This window comes from Tasmannia lanceolata, unplaced genomic scaffold (genome assembly GCF_043159265.1).
Source record: "Tasmannia lanceolata isolate RefF3 unplaced genomic scaffold, GAP_Taslan_0.1 ptg000037l, whole genome shotgun sequence".
NCBI lineage: Eukaryota > Viridiplantae > Streptophyta > Magnoliopsida > Canellales > Winteraceae > Tasmannia > Tasmannia lanceolata.
The window spans coordinates 9,626,561-9,645,789 of NW_027518714.1; the positions used below are offsets into that span (position 1 = coordinate 9,626,561).

The 19,229-nt window shown below is 38.1% G+C and overlaps 1 protein-coding gene across 7 annotated transcripts; it reads right to left on the minus strand.

Annotated features, from left to right (window-relative positions):
* Positions 1 to 717: 717 nt before the first annotated feature.
* LOC143861701 (protein trichome birefringence-like 14) lies at positions 718 to 19,164 on the minus strand. 7 transcript variants are annotated; one of them, XM_077372583.1, is made up of 9 exons: positions 18,514 to 19,164; positions 18,269 to 18,377; positions 18,015 to 18,130; positions 17,512 to 17,631; positions 17,234 to 17,323; positions 16,253 to 16,404; positions 13,390 to 13,648; positions 10,823 to 10,971; positions 3,257 to 3,409 (listed from the first exon to the last, which is right to left on the minus strand). In XM_077372583.1, exons 1-9 carry the CDS (start codon positions 18,664 to 18,666, stop codon positions 3,394 to 3,396), a joined length of 1,164 nt encoding a protein of 387 aa, XP_077228698.1. In that variant the 5' UTR covers positions 18,667 to 19,164; the 3' UTR covers positions 3,257 to 3,393. The 7 variants fall into 7 exon arrangements, with proteins under 7 accessions (XP_077228694.1, XP_077228697.1, XP_077228695.1 ...); XM_077372584.1 differs by having other exon boundaries at positions 3,312 to 3,445; positions 18,514 to 19,162; XM_077372579.1 differs by lacking the exons at positions 13,390 to 13,648; positions 16,253 to 16,404; positions 17,234 to 17,323; ... (2 more) ...; positions 18,269 to 18,377; positions 18,514 to 19,164 and adding exons at positions 718 to 2,041; positions 2,206 to 2,401; positions 2,689 to 3,087 and having other exon boundaries at positions 3,192 to 3,445; positions 10,823 to 10,959.
* Between the last annotated feature and the right edge of the window lie 65 nt (positions 19,165 to 19,229).

The following is a 19,229-nucleotide window of genomic DNA, read 5'->3' on the forward strand; positions in this document are numbered from 1 at the left end:
ACCTTTACGTTACACCTGCTGCTGCAAATCGTTCCACCCTATAGAACAGTCCCTGCACACCTGTTAGAGCCGAAACCTATTACCAGTCCCTCTTACACCCATTACCAGTCCCTGAACTATATCTAAAGACCTTATTCACCCTATTCTCTAATCCATTATCATCTGATATTAGATTTAAACCCTCAAGAAACCCCTCCCAGTTGGATGTCAGCACTATGTCAGATCATTAAAAATCTGTTGGAACCATCAGCAAAGTCGTCACCACAAAACAAAGTAATAGGTCTTATCTCAACTTAAGCAAAAATGATATTGCATAAGCATGCTTACTTCAAAGTCTTTACAGTTCTAAAGGAAACAGTTGAAAAATATCATAGTTCTCTTCACTACTTCACTTCCATAACCGGTCGAGCTCTAAAACAGAGAACCATTTGCATATGATGAATTCTGATGTTTTAGAGACAGGAAAATCTGTCAAATCTATACAACTAATTATTCTGAAACATAAAAATAGCACATGCATGACTCCAGATTTGATACATGGTTCAGATTCATGCAAGAAATGAATCCCAATTGTTTTTTACCATAGAAATATAGTTGAAGAATGTCACCCACAAACAGGTCTGGAGCTTCTTCTCATATTACTGGCAGCTTGGTACAGTCAAGAAAATACTTTCCAACCTGCAACAGTGGCTAACACAACACTTACTCAAGAGAAAATACTCAAAAATGGTATTCTTCTAAAAATATGTGGAAGTTAAAAATAAAATCTTACAACATAATTGAACGTAATCATACACTTTATCATGATATGATACAAGAATAGGCTTCAACACTTCTTCGAAGCAAAAATAAATACAATGCTACAAGAGGGTTATAATAAAATGCCGAATTTCCCCTCCAGATTCTTCCACTCAATGACCGGCAAGTGCTATGGGCATAAACCCTTGGAAAAATTGAATCATACAAAACATGCTTCCTTGGCTATATATTTCAAAGAAGTATGAAGCCAATAAATTGAATCAGGACGCATTTCTTTTTATCAGTAACAAGGCGAAATAGACTAGTCAATATGGTATTTTCAGGTCAATTAACTGCACCAACATATTGGCTTCATCTTGGTTATGGTTCACAAGAGATACCACATACTTGCCAAATGCTAATCATTTTGCTGCATTGGAAGGATGCTTCCCTTGGCTAGCCACCAGTGACGACCTATAGTTGTGCAAAAAGAATTTCGTTCCATGTATCTGGAACGCCCGGTAGACACCAGTGCAAGCAATCCTGCACACCCTGTGTGGATTTAATACTGTACCTGGATTTGTGACACTCGTCTCTCAGTTGTGACAGGGCAGTTATGTCCAAAAGCTTAACTCCCGTTCCCTCCACAGCACCCTCAGCATCAGGGTCACTAGATTTGTCTTGTAAAACCTGGTTCCCTCCAGCCAGTGGAGTGGTATTATCGCAGCTTCCCCCTGAATTCCATTCTCCATTGACGAAATGCCTAGGTGATATGGTCCTGAAGAAGGCTTTCAATCGTGGATGCTTTGGAAGCTGTGAATCCAGCCACTTAACAACACTGTAAACAGTAAAATTTTTGGCAGCTCCTATGCCTGCAAGTGCCCTATTTTTGTTGGGCATGCCCCCGGCATACATTACCCACCGATTTGCTTTAAGCTTCCCTCTGTTCCAATGATGCCCTGTATTTAGAACCAGAACATCAAAACTATGAAGGTACCGGCACAAGAATGTTGCTGGCCGATCAAGATGCATAGCATATTGAGTAGCTGGATCAGTAGTGTTTAAGGGCTCCAATTCACAAAGGCTAGCAGACCAGTAATAGAGAATGGTAGTATTGGTGCTTGGGAATCTATAAGCCCAACCATCAGGTCGTACAGCACCACGAGCTTTGACAAGACCATACTTCCATCCAACATCCTCAACTTCTGGACTCTCTTTCCCACCTGTGATCATACACATAAGGGACTGGAATTGTTGCCTCCCCAAGGAATCTCCTATGAAGCCAAGAGTCTTGTCCTGCATCCTGGAACATATTAATATTATCAGCAGTAAACAGCATCAAGATGATCTATGATATTAAATGAGAAAAAATAAAACCATTCATTCCCTTCCAAATTGGCCCATCACAGACCGCTTTGAACTGTGAGATGTGGAAAATCAGAATTAAAAAAGTTGAAAAAAACATACCTTTTCAAGAATATGGACCCTTCAAAGTCTGGCATCTCACAATTTTCAGGCTGCCATCGAAATCCTTCATAGGAAAAATCAGTGCGTTGGGTCAATCTACAAGCCCACATCTCAGATAGCCATTGCTTACAACCAAAACCGGAATACAAAGGTCTTCTGCTGTCAGCAACCCATTTTCCCTTGGCATAGTTACACTCTGCATTATTGATCAGTCAAAATCCAATGGATGAAAATCAAATTTCTCAAAAACCATCTTTGATGAATATCTCTTTAGGTTCCTGACTATGAAAACACAACTCACTAAATAGCAGAAGCCTCTAAAGAGAGAGCAAGGTATTTAACGAAAGGAAGCTTGAGAAAACACATCACTAAGACGCTCATTAAGTTTTCAAAAACCTTACCCAAAAAATCCGTTCAAATAACCCATACTTGAAAACAAAACAGACATAAGTATCAAATAAGCAGGAGCAAGAATTACCCTACCTTTTTTCTCCGTAGGCAATGTAATCAAATCCTCATCTGTATTTGTTTCTTCATGGGAGCTTGTCATTTTAGAGCTTGGAGGCAAAGAATCAGATTCTTGCTCCGTTTCGTTATTTTTCTTCTCTCCAACCTCGGGTGCATGTGAAAAATCTTCTTCTACATACGTGTTCTTTTCCGTTACCTCGGGTGCATGTGAAAAATCTTCTTCTACGTATGTGTTTTTCTTTTCCATTACCTCAGGTGCTCTTACCTCTGGTGCGTGTGAAAAATCTTCTTCTGAGTACGTGTTATTTTTTTTCATTACATCGGGTGCATGTGACAAGTCCCCGTCCATGTTTCTTTCTTTCTTTTCTCCTTCATCAGATATTGAGTATGCTGGAGGGGTGCCGATGAGAAACTCTAGCACGAACGGGACAATACAAAAACTTCAGATAAAAACAAAAATAGCATGGCCATAAAATTGAAAAGAACCATGTTGAGGTAAATTGGGACATGAGACAAACCTGGAGAAAGGATCTCGATCTGATTCTGCAGCGGCAGCAATGTAGTGACAAATGGGGTTCTCTCCCATGCCCAAAATACAATTGTAGTACAAACGAGAACAATAAGAGCAAGCAAGAACTGTTTACCTCTCAATCCATTAAATGCTCCTTTCATCATTGCAAATACAACTACACAGCTGATCTACTACAGTCCTTTCTATCATCAGCTTAAGAGCATCCTGAGATCGTCGTAGACAAAATGTTTTTCTTAAATTCTGCAGAAAATATCACTAGACTGAGAAATATGCATTGATTCTTGTGGAAAAGTATATTTTGAGGAAGCCAATACATGCATAAACATTATTTTTATCAAATGGTGATCAAAACTTTATTAATTAAGAAAAAAAAACATACAAAGAGAGCACAGATCACCCGTCAAATAAAAATTCTCTACCCATTACCTGCCTTTGGCCAACAGGTACGACATATCATTAACATTCAGGGAATGTGGGTGGGGGATGGATTATAGAAGGTACAAATATAAACAATCTCATAAATTATTCCAAGAAGTCCCCAAGGACCAACCAACTTCCTCATCCATAAAAAATAATGCCATGAGAAAAAAATAAGTCCCCAAGCACCAACTTCCCCAAGTTGCTGTCTATTCATGACAGCAACTTCTTTGTTCGTAACAGCAACTTCTCTAGTTCAAGTACTCAACTCAACTAAGCCTTTGTCCCAAACTAGTTGTGGTCGGCTAAAGTCTAAGAAAAAAATATGTTATACTCTGTTTCACTCTTCTGCTTCTGTGCTTGTCAACCACTTTGAATACCGTTTAAGTGAGCATCAGCCAGGACTTGTGTGAACAAACTATAAAGTCTAGGGTGTTATTTATTCCAAACATACAGATTGGTGATTTCACTTTGAATTCTTGAACAAATTGAAGATCATGATAGCATTTTATTTTGAATGATGAGGGATAGTATTAAAAAGGAACGAAAAAACGACCGAGTTGGTCTGTACAGACGAAAAGGAACAAAGAAGCCATTCAAAAAAAGGAAGAATACAAGAAACCCTAAGGGCGGAGAAATTCAAACAGCTCTATGGATTCCCTTGCAAGCCTATCCGCCTCACTATTAGCCGACCTTCTAACATGTAAAAAGAGATTGAGAATCCCTCTAGACGATCCTAAATCTCATCGAACCATTGTGCAAATCTCTATGGGATTGGATGATTCCCAAGCAGCCATCTCACAACATTTAGGGAATTACCATTGAGTCAGTCCATCGAGAACATCACACTCTATGCAATTGATACCCTGAAGAACAGCTCTAGCCTCCGCCTCGTGGGAGTCCACAATACCGATACTGTATCTCCATGCTCATCTCTTAGGAGGCCTCCTATCCCCACCGGCTCAGGATTACCCAGGCTAGAATCATCAAAGTTAAACTTCATCCTTCCCGGATCGGGTGAATCCTATACCAGGGTTGGCTTCTCCACATGTTCACTTCTAGAGCATATCTCTCTCCAACCGTGCCACAAGTCAAATGCTGAGATGAACCTGAAATTCGGAAGGGTTCTGACCCATGCTATGGTTAGGGCTATTGCCTTAGTATAAAGGAGGTGGGCTCTCTTGGCGTAGCCATTGAACACCCCTGCATTTCTCTCCTTCTATAGAACCCAAATTGTGGCAAGCAGGACCACTTTCCAGAGGATCTTACCCCCTTTTTCTCCAAGGGGCAGCGAACCAACATTCCAGAAGGTAAAGTAGCCTAGATGGAAACACCCATGCTATACCAAATCTGTCAAGAACCTTATTCCATACTTCCCTGCTCATCTTACAGTGGAGAAATATATGGTCCACTATTTAGCTCAAACTCCACACAGAGGAGGGCTTAATGATTCACAATCAGCGTGTGCCGACTTCGCAGGTGATCCACTGTGAGGATTCTAACGAGGAAGGCTAACCATCCAAAATCACAGACCCTAGGGGGCGCCGGAATGCTCCACACTCAAGCTGATTGTGCCGACTTTGCAGGTGATCCACTGTGAGGATTCTAACGAGGAAGGCTAACCATCCAAAATCACAGACCCTAGGGGGCGCCGGAATGCTCCACACTCAAGCTAGAAGCGAGAGGCCAGTTGGGGACAAGTTGATGATAAAATGACTAGACATTAAAAACCCCGGAAGAGCTCCAAGTTGAAACCCTCTTATCTTCATCACTCCTTTTGATGTGACATTTGTTTAGAATCTCTAGCAGCCTACCTACCCGCTCTAATTCCCAGTCGAAGAAATTTTTCTGAAGTTGATTCTCCATGATATTCTTCCCTCCTCCCACTCAAAACAGTCGCTGACATAAACCTCCTTATCCATTAACCTCCTTTCCTCCCCAAACCTCCATAACCACTTGCCAAGCAGGGCGTTGTTTACACTACTTAGTCTTCCAATACCCAGGCCACCTGCTCTTATAGGATTACACACTTCCACCCAATTTACCAATGGAACTTTCTTCTTCTCATTTGCTCCACTCCACAGGAATCTCCCTTGGATTATATTCTTTTGACTACACTCATTGGACATTTGAACACCGATAGCTAATCCATTGGAATGTTAGCTAAGACCGCCTCCCTCAATGTTAGCTGAGACAGATCATGATAGCATTATTAATAAATTAGACAGAACATTTTATATATATATATATATATATATATATATATATATATAGAGAGAGAGAGAGAGAGAGAGAGAGAGAGATATTTTGTGATGGATTTTCACTTTTGACAATGATATGGAACTTACCTGGAAGAGGAATCATCCTCTTAAACAACAGATGAAATATCCTGAATTTTATAATGCAAAATGGATGATTTTCATATTTTGATGATTCGATAGGAAAGAATAACTTTTCTTGGGCTTAAAATATATGACAAGTTCCAATCAAAGCCCACTATTGAAAGGCGATACTTTTCAAGTTTAGAGTTCACTATTCTTAATAAAGATTCACATTCAGAGGGGAATCAAGTAATGTGTTCACAGAATATAATGTAAGGTTACATTTCTAGTGGATTAAACAAATAAGAGTTTATAGGAGAAATGCTTATCAATATCCCATTTTGAAGTAGTTGGACTCTAACTCCTGCAATGAAAGAAAGGTATAACTTTAATGTTCTTAACTGACTTATTGATGTGTTTGGTGTGAGTCGCGTGACAGAAGTTGCAAAGCACTCTTGATTGACACCGTCGCAGCTCCTTTTTTTTCTCTTTGCAACCAAATACTTCTTCTTTTTTTCTGTTTTTTCCTTTTCTTTTCGCCACATCATTTCCGAGGTCTTTCCAACCCATGGAAGGCAATTGAACGGAGCCTTCCTTAATCCTATTATTTTCTTTTCCAGGGAAGTAAAAAAATTCAAGACTTCTGACGGGTTTTCGACATTAGTTACAGTCAAATTGGGATAGAAATTTGAAGTTATTTTTTACTATAACTTTCTACTGTCAAATTGTTGTATTTCCTAATTCCATAACACAATAATTTCTGCTGTCACAAAGCCAATCTAACCAACGACCTCATGATGGTGGAAATTCTCTTTAAAACCATACCATCCATTAAAGTTCCTCTAAACGCAAACATGATGTTGTTGAAGCCAAGGTAATAAGTAGATAAAGTAATACATACTAACCCCCACCCCCAAATGAATCGGATCCATGAAAACCTCAAGAAACAGTGAAATATAAACCGGAGGAAAATACAACAATCTAGGAAAGTCAAAATTGGGATAGAAATTTGAACATACTACTTTAGTTTATTTATCATTTGTCATCCTTCCAAATCAAACAAACTCTGGTGACATTATTTCTTAATAGATAAGTCTATGAAAAAAGAAAGCAAATTACATGGATTTCAAGAAGATATGGCAGGGAATCCTTCAAACATCTCCAACGACGAATCGAAAGAGAGAGAAAATGCATAGTAAAAAAATTGCTCTATTCACGTTTCTTAAAATTTTCTTCTTTAACTACCTATTCACTTACATTGAAAGATGGATCTCTCACTGAACCAGAAAAAAACCTAAAAAAATCCATGAAACAAAACAAGATGCTACCGACCTGTGAAAATAAAGATGGACGATAGACAGATTGATGTTAGATCCAGTCGCATAGATTCGAAATTCAAATCCCGTTGATTAAGCTTTTTGGCGATAGATTTGAAGTTTCTGACGGAGAAGGAAGGGACTTTGATCCAATAATCGAGGAAGGCTACTTTTCTTTATTAAAAGTGAGAACTTTGATTCTGCGCTCTAATGTTGTGATAAACACTTCCTCACTTGTTTGTCGTGTAGTATTTAAAGAGTTTTAAGAGCTTTTTGAGAACCCTGATATCCTCTTACATCCCTTTAAATATTACTCGACAAATAAACAAGTCGCATGTTTATCAAAATAGCATAAATCATTTCCCTTTATTTATTGTAGTTAACTTTTCACTCCTTTACTTGTTTGACCGATAAATGGTGGGTTTCAAAACTTCTATGTTGAGGGAAAAAGGTTTCCATGAAATCGAAGCCATCCAAATCTGTGTAAAGTGCAGGGGTCCAAACTTGGGCCGGGCTCAACCAAATCCGAGAAGTTTAACCTAAATTCTATTCGGGTTGGGTTAGCACTTCCTCAAGTTGGGGTTGGGGTTGGGTTGAAACTATCCAACCTTATTTAATTTTGGGTTGGGTCGGAGGTTGTGTTAGGACGGTTTTCTAAAATTAGATTATTTTTTCTTTATTTAAGTATTGCCATATTAGAGTGGGTTTACTTATTCTCGTTTTCATATTCTGCTGATTTCTATTTTCTTATTTGGCTCCTCCTAATTTCTATATAATGTAGATGCCGTATGGCTATCCAGCAAGAAATAATGAAATTTAGTGCAATTAGCATATTGGAGGCCGAGTTTCCTCAAATTAACTCAAGGGAGGCCTTGGTTTCCTCGAAATAACTCATTCTTTCCCTTTTCTCTATCATCTTCTTTCCTATTTTCTTTTTTGATAGCAGGTTGAGGCTTTGGGCAACTTGGCCTAATCTGAATCTGATCCCCTCTAATTTTATTGTGATCTTATTACAATTTCTTAGGATTACATTTTTGTAGTTTTATTTTTCTGTTTTTGCTCCGGCCAACCCAACCTGACACGATTTGGAAAAATTGGATTAGACAAGTTGGTTTAGGGTTAACTCTCTCAACCCGAGCCTTGGATTGGTCGAGTTGGGGTTATGGTAATGCTATCTTGGGTTGGGCTGGGGTTCTTGGGTTGGGCTGGGGTTCGCCTCAACATGACCTAACCCGGCCACAGTTGCACACCTAGTAAGGTGGCTTCTTACAGAAACCTGTTCCTGGAACAGTTTTACTGCATCCAACTAGTATCCTAGTTTCTGCACTACGTTCGGCTTTGGAGAGAAAAATAACAAGAAAACATAATTGAGTGTCTGCACTCATATATTATCGTATGTGCAAAAGTTAACGAGTTTGATCAGTTTTAGCTGCGATATAACATGAAAACACATACCGTGGATCATATTTTCCAGCTCAGTTTGGGGGTACGAGGCATCCACAAAGGAACCGAATGGGTGAATAGTTTGGAACGTCTAACTATACCGAAATTGCTTCGAGGGAGTTGCCACTGCCTACAAAGCAAGATATTTTATATAGTACCTTATTTTTCAAAAAAAGTAATGTACGGATCACACTATATGGTGATCCAAACCGTCCATACGATGGCCCATAACGCAAATAGGTTGTTCCCAAAAAATAATTTCCATAGGATGATCCTAGCCCTCCGATCTATAGACTATAGATCGGAGGGCTAGGATCATCCTATGAAAATGATTTTTTGGGCCTATTTACGTTATGGCCTATCAGGTATATTACTTTTTAGAAATAAGGTACTATAACACAGTATAAAATCTCACAATGAAAAAGCAATTTCAAAAGGTACAAAGTCGGGTTAATATTACTTGCTTGTATTGATTGAAGACCATGTAATTCCTCAAAAAACCTAATCAATCAGGACCAAGTTGTTTTCTCGAAGCATTCCTTTAATCTGAATCACCTACCCACTTTCTCAAATCACTTCGAGACACTTCTTTGATCTAAGTGGATATTAAATGTAGCCCAAAAGCACAAGGGCCAGAACAAGGGGAGTGATAAATCGACCCCCTCTGTCTCTTTCTCTCTCTAACCCAGAGGAGAGAGAAAGACACATAGGTGGTCGATTTAAGATATTTGGGGGTCGATTTATCACTGCCCCTGAGCAATTCTAATAGTAAACGGATTCGTTGTGGATCCAAAATTAGGATCCTATCTATAAGGTTAGATGCGTACAGATCCATGTACATTTTATTTGGTAGGATAAAATGATATTCGACTCAGTACCAACCTCAATGGACTCAGACACTCCGATGGATCCAAACCTCAATGGACATGATTTGAGCACAACCTATATCCAAACTGCGTCCATTGGATCCACATCTTCAGGTCCAAAATTGTCCATGGAGCATCCTAGATCCGAATAGAGGGCACTAATTTACAAAAGTATCCTTCATATTTTTATTCAATGATGCCGTTCATGAGGGTTATTGTCATAATATTTTAAAATAGAAAAGTGTTTCAGTGAACGTGAGCAGGGAGCCGCTCCCTGCGCACAAGTGGCTTAAAAAGCAACCGATTGGTTCTTACGTCGGATCCACCTCTGCGTGGTTCTTAAGCCACTTGTGCGCAGGTAGCTCCGTGCGCAGAAACACCCTCTCTCTATTTAAAAACCCTACTCAAAAGGAGACATTTCATTTTCATGCATTTTATTATGTTGACCTCCCACTCAAAAAGATTCGAACGCTTAGAAGAGCATCCAACTGATAGATTGCACGTCTATTCTAAGCCATTAACTACTATATCGTTTCTAAATATTATTTGTAAATAATCATACTTTATGGTGTTTAAAAATCATAAACCAATGAAATTAGCTCATCTGGATGGAATATGTGACTAATAGCTTTTGCAAATAAGATTATATGCTAGAGATAATTACATATTGAGGAATGCTAGATTCACAGGCGCCCTTGCAAATCAAGGGGCAAAGGGTGCCCCTATTGGTCAAATTCCATTAAAGATAGTCAAGGGGCAAAGGAATTTGACCAATAGGGGCAAAGGCACCCTTTGCCCCATTGCAAGGGTGCCTGTGAGTCTAGCATTCCTCTTACAATTTATTAAAACAATGCAGTTGAGATGAATGCAATGAACAGGCTAATAGTCTGGAATTTTATTTTTTAATCCAATATTGGATATTTTTTGAATTTAAATCATTTTTTGTTGGATCCTAGATGACAGAAGCCGAATGGGCTTGGGGACCATAATCCAGAATCACCTTAAAATCTGATGGATCCAATTCAGATCCGATTCAATATGGATCTGAACAGATGCTGACTTGACCATGATACCCCATGAAGTGGTAATCCTGGCCCCCAACAGCAATCCAAAATGCTCACGGCAGTAGCAACAGAGACTCAACACTCATTCTCCACAATAATCAATAGAAAAAATTCAATTTTGAGGGCTTTGGCATAGTTAATCTAACAGCAGAGTTTTAAAAGGAAAAGGCTAAGGGTAGAAGTTTGCTACCTCCTAAAAAGTCCTGAGCTCTGAAGGGTTCTACTATAGTCGGCAATGACCGGAGATTTCTTCACTATCTCCCAAATGCGAGCTGAGTTCCGCAACCAATCGCGTTCTGACACTGTCTTCGCAAAAGTGCGACAGTTCATCGACAATATCTGAGGCAACATGAAAGAATTTCTTCAATAAAAACCTCCGTTTTCCTTATTATGGGAGGGAAATGATATCAGCACAACCATGTTTTGATATTCTCACTAACGCATGTTGTCTTTTAGTATTTAAAGAGCTGTCAAAAAGTTATTACAGTTCCCAATAGGCTCTTACAAGTCAATTAAAAAAGAAAAGAACAATAGGCTCTCACAAGTCAATTAAAAAAGAAAAGACAAGGTGGGTTTGTGCAATTATTAAAACATGGTTGTGCTGACATCATTTCCTTTGTGGAATTGTACTAAACTGCAAGTGCAAGTACAAACACAAATACAATTAAATGTATTACATAAAAAGAAATATAAAAATGCATTCAAACTATATATATATATATATAGAGAGAGAATAGAGTTCCTAAGGTGTCACCTCATATAGCTTATATGAGGTGGCGCTTAAAAACATAAGGGGCCCACTTTGTTTGGGGTAATCCAAACCACTCATTTGAAAGGCCCTTAGATAGATATGCTGCCTACAAAAAATCATGTTCTTCCATTTTATGGAGGTAAAAAATGGGCATATTTATGGAGGTTTATACCCATCCATTTCAACCTCCACAAATGGAAGGGTTAGGATGATCCTAGGAAGTTGATTTTTTGGGCACACCCTATCTATGTGAGAGCCTATCAAATGAATGCTTTGAATCATCCAAACAAAGTGGGCCCCTTTTGTTTTTAAGCGCCACCTCATATAAGCTATATGAGGTGACACCTTAGGAACTCTATTCTCTATAGAGAATAGAGTTCCTAAGGTGTCACCTCATATAGCTTATATGAGGTGGCGCTCACAAAACATAAGGGGCCCACATTTTTGGGGTGATCGAAACCACTCATTTGAAAGGCCCTTAGATGGGTATGGTGCCTACAAAAAATCAGGTCCATAGGATCATCCTAACCCTTCCATTTATGGAGGTTAAAAATGGGCAAATTTATGGAGGTTTATACCCATCCATTTCAACCTCCACAAATGGAAGGGTTAGGATGATCTTATGAAGTTGATTTTTTGGGCACACCCTATCTATGTGAAGGCCTATCATATGAATGCTTTGGATCATCCAAACAAAGTGGGCCCCTTATGTTTTTAAGCGCCACCTCATATAAGCTATATGAGGTGACACCTTAGGAACTCTATTCTCTATATATATATATATGGCATTGCAATAAAATACAAAATGGAAAAAAAGAAGATAATTTAAGGTTATGGCTTAATTGCTGTGTCATCAACGTTCAAGCATGTGTGTTCAATGCAGTCAAAATATGGGCTGTTTATGTCATAAAGATCTCATATTTACTGAAACTGATTTGAGAGACACAATCTGTGAATGCTATGAGCTCATCATTTCAAAAAAAAAGAAAAAAAAAAAGAGGTCTGATATTTACAGCTTTCTTTGATCATGTACAAACAGAAACGAATGCAGAAGCAGGCGATCTCTCCAGGGAGCGAGGGTCACGAGCCCATACCTTGTCATGATGAACCACGTGCAATCACAGGACTTTTATTTTCTGCTTATTTTATTTTTGTTTTCCGATTATCTTAATCGGGTCACTGTTTTACTCCGTTAATAAAATTGTTACTATCATTCAAACAAAAAAGGCTGTTCTTCACAAAAACTCAAACAAGCCACAAATATCTATCTATCAAAAAGATGGGATTTGCTAGCGTCCATCGCAAAAGGCATTTCACGGATGGTCTGTTGCATTTGAGAGCAGCCACCTCGTTAATGACGACAAAATCTGCTGAAAAGTGAGCCTGTGTGGCTGCTCTCACATACAACAGACCATCCGCGAAATGCTTTCTGGGATGGACACTAGCAAATCGCATTATAATCATCTGCATTTTGTTAATTCAATGATTCAGGAAAGATACCAATGAGACATTAAGGATTCAATTGAAACAGTAGCTGCATTGGGTTGTCGGGTCCTCCATGGCTTGCAAACTCAATATTGGAAGTAGAAAGAATTTTGCAGAGAGGTTCCTCCCTCACTTGAGCATATTCAGTAAGCAGCAAATGATGTGGCAGATATCCTTCCTAATGAAGGTGAATTGGGATGCACTTAGAGTAAGGCTACTAGTACTTTTGTTGTAATGCCTTTTGAGATAAAATTTTAAGGAGCTTTCACTTTTAAATTCTTCTCTCTTTTGTTGTAATAATTGCGGGACACCTTGGCCTCTTCGAAAACTTCCTTTTTGTCTAATAAATCTGTCAAAAGACTCAAAACCACTAAAGAAAAGGACAATACAAATTTCCGTGGAGAAAAAAATGAGCTATCAGCATATACTTCTTAAGCATTCAAAGGACTGAGATATTAATGCATTAAGAGAGGAATTGGCTCCCAAATAAGTACAACAAAATTGCAAAAAGGAAAAATTACCTGATTACGAAGTCGCCCCAACATGGAAATGTAACTTACATACTGAGCTCTCTGTGAATCGTCTTGAGCTCTAAGCGGGAGCAAAAACAAACTCTGCCCCAAATAACCAGTCTCGCTGTCCGGTGATCCAGAAGAATCCATCTGTTTTTTGGTTTCATTTTCACCTTTCATTACACTAAAGGATGAAGAGTCGAGGTACTGTGTAAGGGCCTTCTTCAGCTGCATAATGCTGCGAGGGCAGAGGAATTGATCTTGCACTCTGTAAAAAAACAGAGGTTGTGAGCTCTCTTTCTCTTTTCTTTGGTCAGGTAAGTCATCATTCCTTAATGCTAATCACACACAAGGCTAGCAAGTTACAATACAAGTACATAACAGAATTTTCCGAGGCTCTCTACCAAGCATCATTGGTAGTTAACAGACTTTTCAACAATTTATTAATAAACAGAACTTCCAGAAAGATCGAACAATGATAAATGATATAGGACAAAAGTAGAAGAAATTAAAAGAATAATTGAGCCTATCATGATTGAAAAAGAGACAACAACGATGGAATCTAAAGAAAATACTTCTGATAAACCAAATGCATCAATGAAAGAAAAGAGGATGCTTTACTAAGAAAGGTTTAAACTGAATGAAATTGAGGACCAAGTGGCTCAAGAAAATGCAGGAAAAAAAGATGAGAAATAGTGAAGCTATAAAAGGATGCGTGTACCACTCAAAAAAGAAAGGATGCACGTGCCTTAATTTATAAAAGCAGGAATTTCCTGGGAAAAAAATGTCCCTCATTTATCTAAATTAGCATGCTATATAACACGATTTTTTTTTGACGTAGCCCAAGAGATGCGGCACGTCTCTAATATACTAAATGTTTTATTTGGTGAAAGAGTCCTAGAATTGTTAGGAGTTTAGTTTGGTTTTGAGAATCGATTCCAAATATAGTTTAATTCAAGTAGAATTACATAGTTGAGTCTGGATAGGAAAAGGAGTCGTGAGATTATTATAAAACCCGTGTCCTTGGATTTTTATTATTATTATTATTATTATTATAAAACCCGTATTTGGATGGTTTTTAAACTTATTTTTTTCTGAAATCAAAGCAAACTTCTTTCTTTTTTAGAGAAAGAGGTAGTTTATTTGTTCTTTGTGGATTCAAAGAACAGCATGCTGGCCTAGGTGGGTTACTGGACCAGATTGGAGGTTGGCCGTGTGGTCCTAGCCTTCTGCCAACAATGCCCCCTAGTCTAGACTCTTAATAAAGATAATGGTAGAGCCTTTTCCATCAACAATTGGTTTTGAGATAGTTGGTAAGCGCCACGATCCTACACAGCTCTTCGTGGATTTGAAGGTTTATACGATTGCTGTTCAACGGTGATCAACCTCGACTCGTTCTTGGTGCTTCCGGCTACGCCAATTTTCTACAATATCACATGCTTTTATAGATTTATAATTAGTTTTGCTATATGAATTATATTGCATATGCTATAAAGTATAAACAAAAAGAAACATGGCGTTATATTTTTAAATTATTAAATAATTTAACAAAAAAGTTGATAAAATTGGGGTCAAAGTGAGGTTGGACTGGGGAGCCTATCACCTGAAATGTGTCATCACCTTATCGAGCCAACTCAGCAACTCTAACTCAACTCCACTGTATGTTTAAACCATTATTCAAAGTTCAAAGCACAAAGCCTTTTTTCTTTTTGAACAATATTAAAACATGTACATGATTTAATTGATTCGCATGACAAAGATGCTGCAAACCTTTATAAAAAAAACTAATATAGAGAATCAGTTAAGCGATCCTCAGCGCTAATTGGATCCTGATCGCTGGGACTTATCACACTCAGAAACTCTCCTTTTTAAGGAACTTTGTAGTTTGCACACCATGGTATATGAACTCTTGATAGCTTGATAATAGTTTTGAAATCTCTTCTTTCAAACAAATCCTTGCATATTCTTATCAAAGAAAAATCAAGCAAGAAAGAATATGGTGACTTGTGAGTGTATCTTCAGTGCAAGAAAATCGAGGGCGCCTGTTTCACCAACAGTCATGCAAGAATTAGCCAAACATAACCCCATGACTCTAAAATGGAAACATGGGGAGTGGTACAAAGTAAAACACAAGAAAATATGACCTCAGAAACCAAATTCCTTGACCGAGAGCAAGTTATGCTCCCAATTCATGAACCGCCTAAATTTATTAGTGACATGGTTCACCAAAAAAAATGTTCCAAAAAGTCGAGACATAATATATAGGGCAGCCCAGTGCATGAGGCTCCAGCCATTGCGGGGTCTGGGGAGGACTAGATGTACGCAACCTTACCCCTGCTTTGCACGGAGGCTGTTTCAGTGACTCAAACCCGTGACCACCATCACAATCGAGCCATAATATATAGAAATGATTAAACTCCCATCGCAGCCTATATAAGTTATGCAAACGTTAAAAAAAAAAGCTTTTTACTACAAAAAAAATTTTTCTTAACAAAAGAATCTTAATTTTCTGTGGAGTTCAAAAAAGGATGTGATAGTTTTACATTTTCCTGGGAATTGCCAAATAAATTAAAAAATAAATAAAATAACCACATGCAGTAGCTTTAATTAATGGCATTCTATTATAGCCGGAAAGACCACTAATTAAACATAAATTTTAACATCGAATGGATAAATCAAATACCGACTACCCAGTGAGCATCCTGGTAAAGATCATGCAGTAGTTCAAAAGTAGTTTTTTAATAAATAAAATAGGTATTTACAGAGTAGTTTAAAAAAACTACCGTCTTTACAGAGTAGCTAACGCCACACGATTTAGAGGTGTAATCAGTAACTCAAATTTCCAACAGTATCACAAAGACATAATACTTACTTTGTATGAACAAAGAGAGGAGCTGCCAAAAACTCGTCATTGGTCTCCTGCAAGTTATCAGAATTTTCCTTGTCTTGACCTTGAATAGAGTTCTGAGAATAAGGAGGCATTAATAAAGATGGATCCGGTATGCCGTGCTTCAATAAGTCGACCTGCAAGCATGTAAATAGTGCATCAACTTACTTCAGTCAGACTTGCAAATGAAAACTCGTTATCAATATCAATAAAAAAACATCAAGCTAAAAAGTAGCCCCAAAAGTAGTCAACCCAGGCTACAAGGATGGAAAGCACACTGACAAGATGCATGTTTCATTGGAAAAAGTCAGCTATTGAGATAGACAAGCTTCAGGGGCTGTAAAGGCAAAAAAAAATCCGCACAGCTATGTTCAGAAATATCAACGTCACTTCTACAACCTTGGCATGATACATATGAATAACAAGAAATGAGTGATCAAATAAGAAGACATTTTTGTAGCCTGCATTTTTCAAATACAAAAGTTCAGTATCTTCCAACGAATTAGTGAATTAGGCAGGATGCTTTTGTGCAGAATAAAAAACAGCAGGTCAATCTTCATAAATTTCATCGTAAATGTGAAATATTCATACAAATACAAATGTGGGAGAGATGGTCTCAGCTCCTCTCTTGGTAACTCCTACCATTACTGGTAAAAGCTAAGAAATTTCACAAATTTAATTCCAGAACTTATTCTAAAAAATCTATACATGATATCTTCTAAGAAAGATAAACTAGTCCCAAGTAAAAGAAATTCGAGATTGGAACAAAATTTAGAGTGGAAGATGCAACTGATAAATTTTATTTGCAAACTAGTACATCCAAGCTTTCAGTTCAGAGGCTGTCATGTTAAGGGTACCAACATTTATTTTGTTGATACGTAAAGAACATTGAATTCAAGCAAAGAAATTTCTAAATAAATCAAAAAATAGCCTTTAGCTACAGAATCCTAAAGATGGAATCCATACCGTAAGCATCAGATGCCACATACTGATATCATGAACTCCCTCAGATACCACGAGAAGAACATGACAAATGGAGGCGAGGAAAACACCAAGCTAGAATGGTTCCTTGCACCACCATACAAAAGGATAATGCCCGATCAGACATGTCAAAAAAAACTAATAAACTAACATAATGTGCATAACGTATATGACTGTGTGTAGGGACATGTTTTTTCAGTATAACAGTTTCAAATGGGAATTTTTTTTAAAAAGGAATGCAATGCTCTCATCTTTGCAGTTACCTGAATGCCCATCAATTCATGAGCCAGGTCAGCTGACATAGACTCACCACTTAGTACAGAAACTGTAGATGACCCATCGGGTCTCATCATCTCGGCTAAAACAGAAGGACTGAATATAGGCTGCATGTAGTGAAAAATGCTTCTATGAGAAGATAAAGCTGACCTAAAAGAGCATCTAAAATCTAGGAAACATATTAATAGCAAAAGTAAACACTAAATAATTTAGAGCTAATGAGACATAAGTGCAGACATGCAGAATTTTTATGTGAAACCCTCAGTAGAATACCTTGGCAGTCCAGCAAGTATGGGTGTGCAAGTTCATGTTAATGGAAGCTTTGATTTTATTTTATTTTTATCGTCATCAATGGAAGCTTTGATTCAAAAACTTAATTGACATGACAAAACAGATAAAAAAGGGAAAAAAAATATTCTAGCATAATAAAGACTTAATTGACATAGATGAGGGGAAATAAACTAGGAAAAAAAAAGAAGAAGAAAGAAACCTGGGTATCAAGAAGTATAAGCCGTTCTGCAGAAACCCTAAGTTCAATACCCGCAGTACAGTGCCTTGCCATCGCTCTCGTTTCTTCGGACTGTGTTGTGAAAGGTGGTAGCATTCCTATAGACAAGAATAGCACAATTTTATGTTTTGGACAGTTCCTAATACAACCAATAAGAAAAAAAATGATGACCATGGGAAATGAAAATGCATTTCATCATGTACACAAATCAGCTATTGATAACGCATAGCAATTACCAGGCGAGCTTCCGTCGAAGCCGTAAAGCTCGTTCAAGATCGTCGACTTGCCAGCACCGGGAGGACCGATGACGCCGATGACCGTGAAATCGGTGTTTTCAGAAAGAAACTAAGGGAGACAAAATAAATAAATATTAGGGTTTTCGAGGGTTTTGTTAGTGTCTATGTAGGGATTTCGTGACCTAGAAACGAGAAATAAAAGGAGTAGTAGTAGTAGTAGTAGTAGTAGTAGTAGTAGTAGTTACGGGGAGAATGCGATCGGTGTGAAAGTCCCAAGAATCGGAGAGAAGATTGAGAGATGGGAGAGGCGGGAGACGAGATCGAAGAACTACAGATTCCACGGCGGGAACCGAGATTGGCTTCGCTAACAGGATTTTCGGAGGATTCGATGACGCCATTCATAAATTATTCCCCAAATTTCTATACAGTAGCTTGGCCCTTCTTCAATTTTTTTGGAGATAGAAACTCTGGCTTGAAATCGAGGTCCTTTTATGGGCATCGCACAGGCCATATACGGAGATTTTCAGCGTACAACCAATTCACGTTGTGGGTGTGGCCCAATAAATTAGACGGTTTGGATCATTCTATTTGTTGATTAAGGAATAACAAATGGGAAAATTACATGGTTTAACTTTAATGTAGGTCATTTCTCCCTTAATGTGGGTCAATTTTTTTTGTGCCCACGCCCAAAATCCGAAATTCACCCCCCTTGAACGAATCTAGCCTTTGGATTTGGGGAAGATTTCTTTTTTTTTTTTTATGGGTATTGTGGAAGATTTCTTGATAAATACAAACCGTTGATTTCTTTTCTTTTTTCTAATTTATTATCTCACCGTTTATTAAGTGGCCACAAAGTAGAGGTTAGAATCATTGAATGTGAGTGAATTTGGCTCCATGGCTCATACATAGAAAAAAAAAAAAGAGTGGCTTGGACCGATCCTACTCAATTTCTACTCAATTT